Genomic DNA, 11,807 nt, shown 5'->3' on the forward strand with positions numbered 1-11,807 from the left:
GCAGTGGTTGAGAGTCCGCCTGCCGATGCAGGGGACACGGGTTCGTGCCCCGGTCCGGGAAGATCCCACATGCTGCGAAGCGGCTGGGCCCGTGAGCCGTGGCCGCTGAGCCTGCGTGTCCGGAGCCTGTGCTCCGCAACGGGAGAGGCCACAACAGTGAGAGGCCCGCGTACCGCAAAAAAAAAAAGAACATAGCACTTGAGACCCAGTCCCCTTCTCCCTCAGATCCAGGAGTCTGGGTCCCAGGTACCTTCTCTCTCAGGACTAGAGACCAAGCCCTCAGCCCTTTCTCCCTAAGACGCACGAGTCCAGGCCTTCTGCTCTGCTTCCCAGGAACCCCAGTCATCTAGACCTTTAACTCCTAGATCAAGGATTCATGAACCAAAGCCCCCAGACCCTTTCTTTAAGGATGAGCTGAGTCAGGTAGCCAGCACCTCAAGATAAGAGTTGACCCCCATCCTTGCTGTAAGGATCAGGGCATTTCTATTTTCCCACCCCTAGCCTCTCCTTCGCCCCCTCCCCTTCAGGGCTCACTTCTTTGTCTCCTCAAAATGCAGTGTAGAATTGTCTTCCCCAAGCTGACTGGGGCAGTCCTGTCACGTGTGTGCATCTGTGCATGTATGTTTGTGTAGATGTATCTTAAAAGAGCCTAGAGTGCTCAATGGGTAGCAAAGGGCTGGGGGGTGGCTCACGGTTTTTTCTACAGCCACTTCATAGTCTAGGGTAAGAAGAAGGGCCTTGGGGCAGCTTCGATGGACCCCTTCTTTGATAGACAGTAATAATGCCAGGAGAATCTCTAAGACATTCACTTCGCAACTTTTTTTATTAAACATAAATATGCTCATTCTCAGATTCCAACACCACCCCTCACCCCCCCCAACCCCACAACAGCTCTCACCCTATCCTTACTCCTTGGGTCCAGTTCTTCCAGGGCCTTTAAGGAAGGTAGAAAAAATCAAGATAGTGACCATCTTGGATTCCCAGGGGGTGAATGGCCATTCTGGCTGCAATTCCATGGGTGAAGCAAAGTGCCCCTTGGGGAGAGCCAGGACAGGTCCTCCATCTTAATCTGCCTTATGTTGCCTTTCTTCTCAATGCAGGTGGTCATCTTGAAATATCTTCTTTCAGTGTTGGGAAACAACTTCCTTCTCTGCCCCTAACTCCCATCACCCCCTGCCCCCCCATCCCTCTGCAGAGGGTCCATGTGCCATCTTGCATCTCTTTTACACAGGGGAAGAGGTAGGCACAGTGGCCTTCTTGCTCCCACTTGGGGCATCCCCTTTGGCTGAGCTGACTGTATATCAATGACCCAGACAATTGTAACGATCTTTCCCTCCCCTCAATGTTCAATGTTGGAAGAGTAAGGTCGCCAACTTGTTCTGGTTCCTCAGAAATCAGGACAATCCATCATGGCAAGTTGAAGATCCCAGGACTCTTCAGTTGGAGAGATGTCACACATGAGTCTGGAGACGTGGGTGGCTGGGGGCGGGGAAGGCAGCATATGGGAAGGGGGGAGTGCTGGGGGCCAGATCTGGGGGTCCAAAGGATGTGGGTTTGATGTAGCTGGTAAAAGCTCGAGGATGGGGTGTGGTGAGATAACCTGCCTTGGCTCTATATAACCTGCAGGGGGGGACAATGCCCACATGTGTTTTGAAATCATAGAAGGTAGGGGTCCCTGGAGGTCCAAGAGGGGAGGAGGGTGGTAGGAAGAGACCTCCTCCAGGGGCTTCTCCAAGGCTCAGGCTCACACTGACTCCTCGGACCTTGTAGTAACCATTGGTTGGGTCCTGAGGGGACAAAATGGGACTTGGTAAGGTATGTAAGGGTACAGCGGGGTGAGGGTCACTGATGGAGAGACACTCTGAGATAGAGCCAGACCTAGGGGAAGACGAAAAGATAGAAACAGGAGAAGTCAGAGACCCAGAGACATATGGACTGGTAGAAGAACAAAGTGACACAGAAAAACAGTGACAAGAGATGAAGGGACAGAGGAGATGGGCAGAGAAAGACAGAGACAGAAGGATATAGGCCTGCCGAGCGGTGGCGGTGTGGAAGGAGATGCAGAGGGAACAAGAGAGAGAAATGGAGATCAAGACATTCATTCATTCATTTGCCCAACAGCCTTGAGGCTTTGATTCTGAGTCATGCCCTGTGCTGCATGCCTAGACATCTCTCACTAGGATAGACCTAACCCTGTCCTCATGGAGATCCAGGCCAAAGGAGAAATGAGGAATCACTAGATAGAGCCAGGAAGGTCAGGGTTGTGATGGAGGAAGTTCAGGGAGTGACTGGGACAGCTATGGGGGGATCTTCAGACTGAGATGGGGAAGCCTAGCTCACAGTGGTCATGGCTATGACAGGTGAAACACAGACAGAATGATCAGGGCTACGAGGAGGGAAGCAAGAGCTTTCTGGAACCAGAAATGTTTGAGTTGAGACCAGAGGAAAGATGGAGAGAACTAGGTAGGTATGTGAAGAAAGGTAGGAGTGTTTCGGGCCAAGAGAATAGCATGTACTAGGTACAGAGAAGAGAGAGGAGGGCTCTGGATTGGGGACTGGGGTCAGTGGGGCCTAAAAGAGATGGGACCCTAAAGGATGTACAAGTTTGGGGAAATGTGAGGCCAGTGTGGAACCTGGTAGGTAGAAGTGGCCTGGGTGAAGCAACCAGGGAGAGGCATCTAGGAGGCCTGAAACATGACTGTGTTGGAGAAAGCACAAGCAGACTGAACCTTGATCTGGGGCTCAAGATGGAGGCCAAGGCTGGGGCTGATATGTGGACATAGTCAGCAGATAAACAAACTGAGACTGGAGTTGGGTGAGACAGCCCAGGAGGCAGCAAGAAGTGGGTGGAGGGGGTTAGGTGCCGGCTCTGGGGGCAACAGAATGAAAAAGCAGGGAACAGAATTGGAGAGAGGGACTGCTCTGGTGGTGCAGTGGTTAAGAATCCACCTGCCAATGCAGCAGACATGGGTTCGAGCCCTGGTCTGGGAAGATCCCACATACCACGGAGCAACTAAGCCCGTGTGCCACAACTACTGATCCTGTGCTCTAGAGCCACAACTACTGAGCCCGCATGCCACAACTACTGAAGCCAGCACGCTTAGAGCCCATGCTCTGCAACAAGAGAAGTCACTGCAATGAGAAGCCCACGCGCCGCGAGGAAGAGTAGCCCCTACTCGCCACAACTAGAGGAAGCTCGCGCGCAACAACGAAGACCCAACACAGCCAAACATAAAAAAATAAAAAATAAACAGAAAGAAGTGGAGAGAGAGTTGGAGATACAGTGAAGGGAGCCCCTCATTTCCCAACACTCACCTTGGTCTCCAGAGCTCCCTCCTCATCCAGAGCCAGGTCGCTGTGGTCTGTGTGCACGATGGGGCCCTGGGGTAGGGTGCTTAGTGAAAGGGAGTGTAGAGGATCCTCTGGCCCCACTGCCAGACCCCAGAGACCCTCAGCTGAACATCTGAGGCCAGGCAGGAGGGACCAAGGGCACCTGAGAGCTGGGGTCTGGGCTCAGGACAACAAGGAGCCTTAGGGACATATTGAGTCCAGGGAATAATTGGGTCAGGGGTGTATTTGGATTTGGGGGATATTTGGATCTGGGGATCCCTGTTGGGACTACGGCTCTTTTTGAGTTTGGGGCGCCCAGTTGCGACTGGGATCACAACTGGGACTGGGTTACTATTTGGGTCTTGAGGTACTGTCAGATCTGGGGACCCTGGCATCCTACCTGGTCCTTGCTGCTGCCTGTCTCCTCCTCGGGACCCCTCGAACTGGAGCCGTTGCTGCTCCCTGGGATTCGCACCAGATTCTTTTGCTTGGAGAAAGAGGCTGAGGCCAGGGACATTGGGGGTGGGGGCAGAGGTAAACGATGGGGCTGGATCACGGTCTGTGGAGACCAGTGCGCAGGAAGAGAGAGGACTGGGGCAAATCAGGTCGGGAGACTGGGAGAGAACTCTGGCCTAGGAGAGTAAGGGGTGTGTGACCCTGAGGAGACGGAGTTAGAGCTTGAGCAGGGAATCAGGTCCTGGATGTAAGCCAAGGCCAGTGAGGGTCTAGAGAGGCAGGACTGGGACCAGGTCCCAAGGCCAGGCCAGTCAGTGGGCAGGGCCTGTATATGGGCCTGCGGTGGGGCTCAGGTACTGACCCTTGCCGTGGCACCAGCAGCAGAGGGCCACCCCAGTGCCGGCCATAAGGAGAGTCATGGCCACAGCGGCCACTCCAGCCACAATCCGCACAGCGGGCAGCAAGTCTGTGGGAAGAAGAGGGGGTTCCTGAGGATGCTGAGCAGGAACTGGGGAACAGGGCTTGGGGCTTTTGTAGGGAATCTCTGGGTTCAAAGGTCACCAAGTTTGGGGATTCCAAGTTTTGCAGTCCCCTAGCTTGGGGTCCCTTGGGTTTAAGGACTCATGAACTTGAGGTTTCACAAGTTTAAACTCCCTGGCTTTAGAGAGTCTTAGACTTTGAGGGTATTTTTACTTTGCCTATATTTGGAGGTTGCCTTCTTTGGAGCCCCTAAGTGTGAGGGGTCTCTTAGTTTAGGATTCCGTATTTGAGGGAAATTATTGTTTGGGGATCTCAGGATTCAATGGACTCATAGTTTTGAGGCTCCCAAGGTTTGGGGGTCTCTGCACTTGAGGGTCCTCTGTTTGGGGGTTGTGGCATTTTGGGGGCTTGAAATATTCAGATTTGGGGTCTTCGGGCCCAGGGTCTCACCTCTACGTCCCAGGCTGACCTGGGTGCCTCCTTCGCCCAACCGGTTCCGGGCAGTGCAGTTGAAGCCCCGGCTAAAGTCGGACTCCTGGGTCCCCGAAATGTGCAGCACAGAGATCAGGCCTGGACCCTGTCCCCCGCGGCCCTCTGGGGCTGGGAATGTCTCCACCAGGAACCGACCCCTCGACCCCGCCGTCAGGAAGCCCTCATCCCAAGACCAGACCTGGGGGCACAGAAGAGGAGGGTCACTGAGGAGACGAAGGAGGGCGGGAAGAGGAGGTCAAGGCGTCGGGAAAGTCACAGATCATCCCAGCAGTTTTGGGGGTCCGGCTAGGAGGTCTGGGATCACTGCTGGAAGGGTCACGAGAGTGGGAACTTTCCTTACCACGGCTTCTGGGGCGGGGGAGGCGAAGACTAGACACTGGAGGTGGGCGGGGCCCCTCAGGAAGGCGGGCGCAGAGTGCAGGGCGGTCACCACTGGGGGAGCTGGGTTGGAGATTGTGGACCAATCAGAGGAGAGGCCCCGCCCACCCAAGGCCCGTTCTCAAGCAGGCGAGGCCAGGCCTGGGCACTCCCCACTAACCCCGACCAACTAGGCCAAGCCTCTTAACAAACTTCGAACCCCTCTGCGGCTTGCCTTCCCTAGGTCCCGCTTCAATCCAAGGGCCCCAGCCGTCAGTTAAGCTCCCCTTCTCGAGGCCACGCCCACTCCCATTAGCCCTCGCCCCCTCTGCCCACTTCTTATCCCAGGACATGCCAGGTCCACTAGGAAGCACCGCTTTCTCACCGTTCACAGTCAACCTAGCTTCCGCAGCGCCACCCCGCAGGCCCGAGAGCCCCGGCCCGGCTCTGCACACGTAGTCGCCTGCATCCTCCGGCCCCACCGCGAGAAGACGCAGCGTGGGCCCGGAGGCCAGCACCTGGGATAGGGAAGGGCGTCAGGGACACGACCATGGGAGAAAGCCCCATCTACTGCTAGCCATGGCCACAAGCCCCAGGTCTGGCCTCACCTGCGCGTCCCCGCGGCGGGTCCAGGTTACCCGTGGAAGAGGATTCCCGCGCCAGACACAGCTGAAGGAGGCGTCTTCCCCTACGTCCACGGATAAGGGTTTCGGCTTTGCCTGCAGAATCGGCCCGACTGGAGGAGACAGAGGAGGGGTCACATGACCAGGGAGGGATGCAGCTTCTGACTTGGGATTAGCCACTCCGAAACGACACTCCCAAGGGCCATTGGGTTTAAGCCCCCGGTTCACAAATCAGCTCGTACGTCCGGCTCACAAGCCCCAGCCCCGCTCGCGCCCCGCCCCTACTCCACTTTGGTACTGATCCAGCACAGCCAAATCTCGCATAAATCCTACTTCGGGCCCCACCACCTCCCGCAGTCCGTCAGAGCCGCGCCTCACCGTAGCCCCAGTCCCATTTCTCTCACCCCACTTTGGCCACACCCATGGCCCCGCCCCTGCTCACATCGCACATCCAGCGCTGTGCTGCGGTTGGCGCTACCCACTGCGTTGCTGACCTCGCAGGACACCGGTGCAGTCAGGAACGAAGCGTCCGCCACTACCTCCAACATTGGCCCGCGGGCCCCAAGCACAGGGGAGCCCCCCTTTGCCCACCTGCGAAGGTGGTGGGCTGTGTTGTCCTTGCTCCCGAAGCACACCTACTCACGTCCTAGCCCCAGCCCTCCCCAAGACTGTTCTCCCGGCTGGGGAGAAATGATCTGTGTCCTCACCTATAGCCAGTGACAGGAGGCTGGGCTGTGGCCTGGCATAGGAAAGTGACCTTCTCTCCCTCCTGCACTGTCTGTGGTTCTGCAGACAGAGTCACCACTGGGGGGTCTGTAGAAGTGAGTCAATGGTCAGTGGTGGGCAAGGACATGCAACACCTCCATTGATGACCTAGTGGTCCAATTCTCAGGTCCTCCACCCCAGGAATCTGAGTCCCCAGTCCCCTCTTCCCTTTCAGCTAGGAGTCTAGGCTTCCAGTACCCAATTCCCCCAGGGACCTGAGGTCCACAGCCCTCTCCTTTCTCATACCCTGAAGTCCAGGCCCCAGCTGCCTCTTTCCCCAAGGACCTCAGGCTCAAGGCCCAGTGTCCAACTGCACTCACACTGCAGGCTCAGTGTGATAGCTGTGTCCTTCCCCGCAGGCAGGGCCTGGCTCCGAGCCCGGCAAACCAAGATGGCTCCATCATCGTGGCTGGAAGGGGTCAAAGATAAGATGCTCTCCACTGACCCAGTGGTTCCTTCCTTCAACAGGGTCTGTAGATTATGAATAATAACGATGATTTCATCTACCCTTAGGTAGTACTTACTTTAGGTCAGGCGCTCTTCTAGGCATTTATAAATATTTATTTAATCCTCACAGCTATCCTAGAGGTGCATACTACTATTAACTCCGTTGTACAGATAAGTAAACTGAGGGATGGAAAGGTGAAGATCAACTAACGAGTGGCTGAGCCAGGATCTGAACCTAGGTAGTCTAGCCCTAGAGCCCTTATACTTAAGTACGTACCAAGGATCCCAAGCCTTGAATCCCTGCCCTCCCATGCCTCCTCTGGAAGAGCCTGTGGTCTGAGTGGACCCCCAAATTTCCCTGAATGAGCAAGGGCTGGCACAGAGACTTGGACCTGACCTGGCGGAAGGTGGCCCCATCTAGCCGGACCCCATCTCGGAACCACAGCAGCTCAGGGGTGGGGTGGGCATCCCCGCGGCTCCGACAGGTCACATTCGCAGGAACCCCAGCAACCAGAGACACAAAGGGGCCACCCAGCACCTGGGGGGGTTCCGGAGGCACTGTAGGGTGGATCTGAGGTCAGAGCTGGATCCTGGGCCCAGAGACCCTGATCTTCCCAGCTCCGACCGACCACTCCTCCGTTCTCCCCGGACTCTCATATTCCCAGCTAGCACTGGCCGTCCCCCTGGGCTCCCCAGGGACAAGTGGGCTGGGTCCTCACCCAGCACATGCAGTTGGGCTCGTCGAGAGCGGAGGCCTGCTTGTGTAGCTTGACATTCGTAGGATGCTTGATCCTCTATCTCTACGGGCCTAATGTGGAGGTCGTGCTGGCCACTGGCTGCATTCCCTGATATCCAGTACCGGGACCACCCTGGAGTCAGGGAAAAGGCAGTCACACCATGGTTCTGAGTTCTTGGCCCCAGGCCTCCATCCCCAGACATCCCACACCAGAAAGACACTACCAAAAGTGGGTGCTGGGCCAGAGAGACACTAATCCTCTCCCAATCCAGAGTCGCTGCAAACTTGCGGGGGGTGGGGGTGGGGTGTATGTGTGTGTGACAAATTCAGAAAAAAAAAAAGCAAGAAAACAATTGTCATAAAAGTCAGATGAGATACTACCTCCTGGGTGGGGAGGGAGTGGGCTATGACAGGGGAAGGGAACAAGGAGGGCTTCTGGGGAGCTGGCAATGGACCTGGGTAGTCGTTACATGGCTGTCTATTTTAGAATTATTTGGCAAATCTTCCATTTATGTTTTATGAGCCTTTCTGCACTTATGCAATATTTTACAATAAAAATTAAAATTCCCAAACCCTATGGGTCACCTCCAAAGAAGGAGCTGAAAATTCTGAACTCCCAAATGTTTCCTTGAGCCCATTCATTTCCCAAACTTGAAAACGTCAAAATAGAAACTTCAGTCATAGCCCAAGCCCAACACCCTCACCCTGGAGTCAGCTCCTCCCTGAATAGATAGAACAGCCTCACCTGGCAGGTCTCTTTCGCCCCCTAGAGCCAGCCCATCCTTAGTCCACTGAACCAGCCCCCAGTATGCGCCCAGGGCACAGGGCAGACGGGCCTCGTCCCCCAGCAGTACTACCAGGTCTTCTGGCTGTTGCAGGAAGTGGGGTGACAGACCTAGGAGAATGGGGCGGAGGAGCAGAGCTTAGCACATTCAAGAGTTCCCTCACTCAGGAGGGAGTTCAGTCCCCAATCCCCTCTGCCCTCAGATCCAGAAGCCCAGGGTCCCTCAGATCTAGGAGTCTGAACCCTCAGCTGCACTTACCACAGTAAAGCGACAACTGGCAAACAACCCTCTCTTGTATTTATCTGCCCCTGCCCCTCGCGGTACCTGCACGCCCTCTGAGGCAGAAGAGAAGGACAAGGAGTGCGGGGACCAGCATCCTGAGTGTGTGTCCCCCAAGATCCAGCAGACTTGCTGTTGCACTGGCTTCCCTGCCAGCTCCTTCCTCGGCAGCACACCTCCCACCACTCTAGCCTGGAGTCCCCTTCGCTCCCAACTCTTCTCTCCAGGCTAGCAGCACCCCCTGTCTCTGGCCCGGAGCTCTCCTAGCCTGCTCCGCCGCAGGCTCCGCGGCTCTGAAACGCAAGCCAGTTCCGCGCGCTCGGTCTCGGAGAGACCCTGGAGGGCCTGATCCCCCTCGCCCCGCCCCGGCCCGCCTTCTGGGAGACCCGCCCTCTTCCCGCTGAGAAACTCCCGCGGCCCAGAAGCGGATGAATGGGGGCATGCAGGGCCGGGTTCTCCCAGCGGGAGGACACCCCAGCGCCCTTTCAATCTGGAAGCTGGAACACCTGGGTTGAAGGAGGGGGTACCGGCTGGGTTGGACACCTGCACCCTGCCGGGGTTGGGGGATGGCTGGGGGTGAGGAAGAGGGAGGGGAGGGAGTGGAAGAAACTTGCTCAGCCCGGTCCTGGAGGGACCGCGCTGAGTGGAAACGGAGCTATAAATGGGAACCCCTGGGGACTCGCTAGTTTCCGCGCCCCGGAGAAGCGGGGCCCGGGGCTCCTCTGGCCTGGTGGGTCAGGAAGAGGGCACCGTGTTTGCCTGGGGGGCAGCTGGGACCCTCCGAGAAGGAGAGGTTCAGCTCTCCCCACCTCAAAACCCCTTCTCAAAATATCCCTCTGCCTGCCTTGCTACCGCTGCAAACCATAGCACGTCCTAAGATTCAGGAATCCAGGCCCCCAGCCCCTCCTTTCCCAGAACCCTGCGGTCCGGGACCACCCCCTCGCCCCACTCGGCCGTGGTTGCCGGGCGACGGCTGGGAGGCGGCGGTGTCCGGGCTGACTCAGGCGGGGAGGCTGGGAACCACGCAGCTTGTCCTGACGGCTACATGCCGCCCAGCTGGGGCGTTCCCACGCTGCCGGCCCGCGGTGCGCTGCGCAGCTGGCCGAGCAGGTGGGAGGGACCCTGAGCCGACAGAGCGGGGACTGGGGGTCTGACATTCTTGAGCCTGTAGGGACTGGGGCTCCACACTCCGTTGTTCCTGAGCTCAGATTCTTGTGTCCCTGAATAGCAGGGGCATGGATCCCCAGGATTCTAAGACTAGGGGTTCAGACCTCTGAGGACTGAGAAGCTAATGTCCTGAACGCCAAGTTTCTGAGGAGTTGGGGACTCAACTAGGTCCCCTGCCTGCAGCAGAGTGTAGTTGGGAAAGGATCACCTGGGGTCAGAAAATCTGGCCTTAAATCTTAGAGTCAGTGGATTTAACCACCAATCTCTCTCCCACCCCCACTCAGGACCAGAAGGATTTGAAAATCAACAGACAGTGAACATCTGCCCTAAGTCCTGTGTGTGCATGGGGGGTGGGGTGGGGGTGGGAAGGATTGGAGGCCTGAACTCCCAGGTCCTTGGGAAGAAGGGGCCTCGACTCCTGAGTCTGAGAGGGTAGATCCTGGGGGCCCAGACTTCTAGAACTCTTGGCTTTTGTTTTGGGGATCCAGCCCCTGGATTTTGAAACAGGATGAGCTTGGGTCCAGGACTCCTGAGTCTTGGGGTGGAAGTCAGGTAGTAAGGCTGTTTTTCCAGACACCTGACATCACTTCCCCTTCCTGGCTCTCTGGGGCCACAAGCATGGAAAGATGGAGAGCCTGAGGTCCCAGGAATATCCAGAGAAGGAAAACATCCAAGGTGGAGGGTGGAAGGTTTGTGCTAATTAAAGGTCCCAGCAATGGACAGCTCTATGCCCTGGCCCCGAGGGACACCATCTGGTGACGGCGCTGCATCCAGCCCATTCCCCAGGAGGTGTGGGGGCGTCGGGAGAGGGAATGTGGGAGGAGGGCAAGGAGTCAGGAATGGGAGGCAAGAAGAGAGATTAGAGGGAGCATCAAGGATGGAGATGTGGGGACTTAGGCCAGATGCCTCATCTTGTTTCTGGATGAGGACCAGATGGGGGTCATAGTGGGGGAGAGAGAGAGAAAACGAGCAGTTCCAATTCCTGCAGGAGATAAGCGGGCAGAAGCAGCTTATCCCATGTGGGTGTGTATGCACATACTGGAGTGGGGAGGGCAGGCCAAGCAGCATATGGTTATAAAATCCAAAGATGTGAACCATCAGGAGGACTCAGAGATGAAGAAACAAATGAAAGAAAGACACACAGTCAAAGGCTGACTGAGAACAAATATTTATTGAGCTCCTGGTGTGCGTGAGAGACAGAGTATGGGGTGGGGGAGAGATAGAGATGAGAACAGAGACAGAAAGCGAAAAACAGAGAAACATACAGGCACAGACAGTGACAGAGTTAAAGGCTGGCTGACGTGTAACCACCTAATGGAGAGAGAGAGGGGGAGAAAGACACTGAGTCAGAGAGGGAGAGTCTCAAAGCGATGGAGAAAGATAGGAAAATAAATCGACGTGGCTTGAGGGAGGGAGAGAGACAGACACCCAGAAGGCAAGAAGAGACAGAAAGAGATAGAGGGAAGCTACGTGAACTAGAACTCACAAGGCCCTTGCCAAAGTGTTCCCACACTGGGCTCAGTGCTTGTGGCCTCGGACCCTACCTGTCACTCCTACCCACTCAGATTGCCAGGCATACCTAACACCTTAGACATTTACACACTCACACACTGCACAAACTTCCACAGATCACAGCTCACTCTCACCTTCCCCAGGCTCACACGCATGCTCACACACTCACAAGCACTTCACACATATGTGTGCACACAGATATCGGCACTCTCCCAGTCCCTCTCACACACTGTTGCACACTCCTCAGCAGAGACCCCTGACGTCACTGAGAGGGGGATGTCTACTCAAAGAAGGAAGGGATTTGAAGGTCAGGTACCAGGGTAGGAAGAGCCGAAGAGTCTTACCCCCACGCTGGGTCCGGCTCTCAGCTCCCCATAC

At 56.2% G+C, this 11,807-nt stretch overlaps 1 protein-coding gene across 1 annotated transcript; it reads right to left on the reverse strand.

Annotated features, from left to right (window-relative positions):
- Positions 1-814: 814 nt before the first annotated feature.
- KIRREL2 (kirre like nephrin family adhesion molecule 2) lies at positions 815-8,847 on the reverse strand (the record flags this gene model as incomplete). The annotated part of the gene is made up of 15 exons (XM_082677006.1): positions 815-1,787; positions 3,316-3,381; positions 3,731-3,831; positions 4,148-4,252; positions 4,717-4,936; positions 5,099-5,199; positions 5,501-5,633; positions 5,724-5,851; positions 6,181-6,329; positions 6,446-6,551; positions 6,824-6,974; positions 7,348-7,508; positions 7,670-7,819; positions 8,432-8,581; positions 8,796-8,847. 15 exons carry the CDS (start codon positions 8,845-8,847, stop codon positions 1,452-1,454), a joined length of 2,109 nt encoding a protein of 702 aa, XP_082533132.1. The 3' UTR covers positions 815-1,451.
- Between the last annotated feature and the right edge of the window lie 2,960 nt (positions 8,848-11,807).

The sequence above is a fragment of the Grampus griseus genome (assembly GCF_964374135.1).
Source record: "Grampus griseus genome assembly, chromosome: 19".
Taxonomy (NCBI): domain Eukaryota; kingdom Metazoa; phylum Chordata; class Mammalia; order Artiodactyla; family Delphinidae; genus Grampus; species Grampus griseus.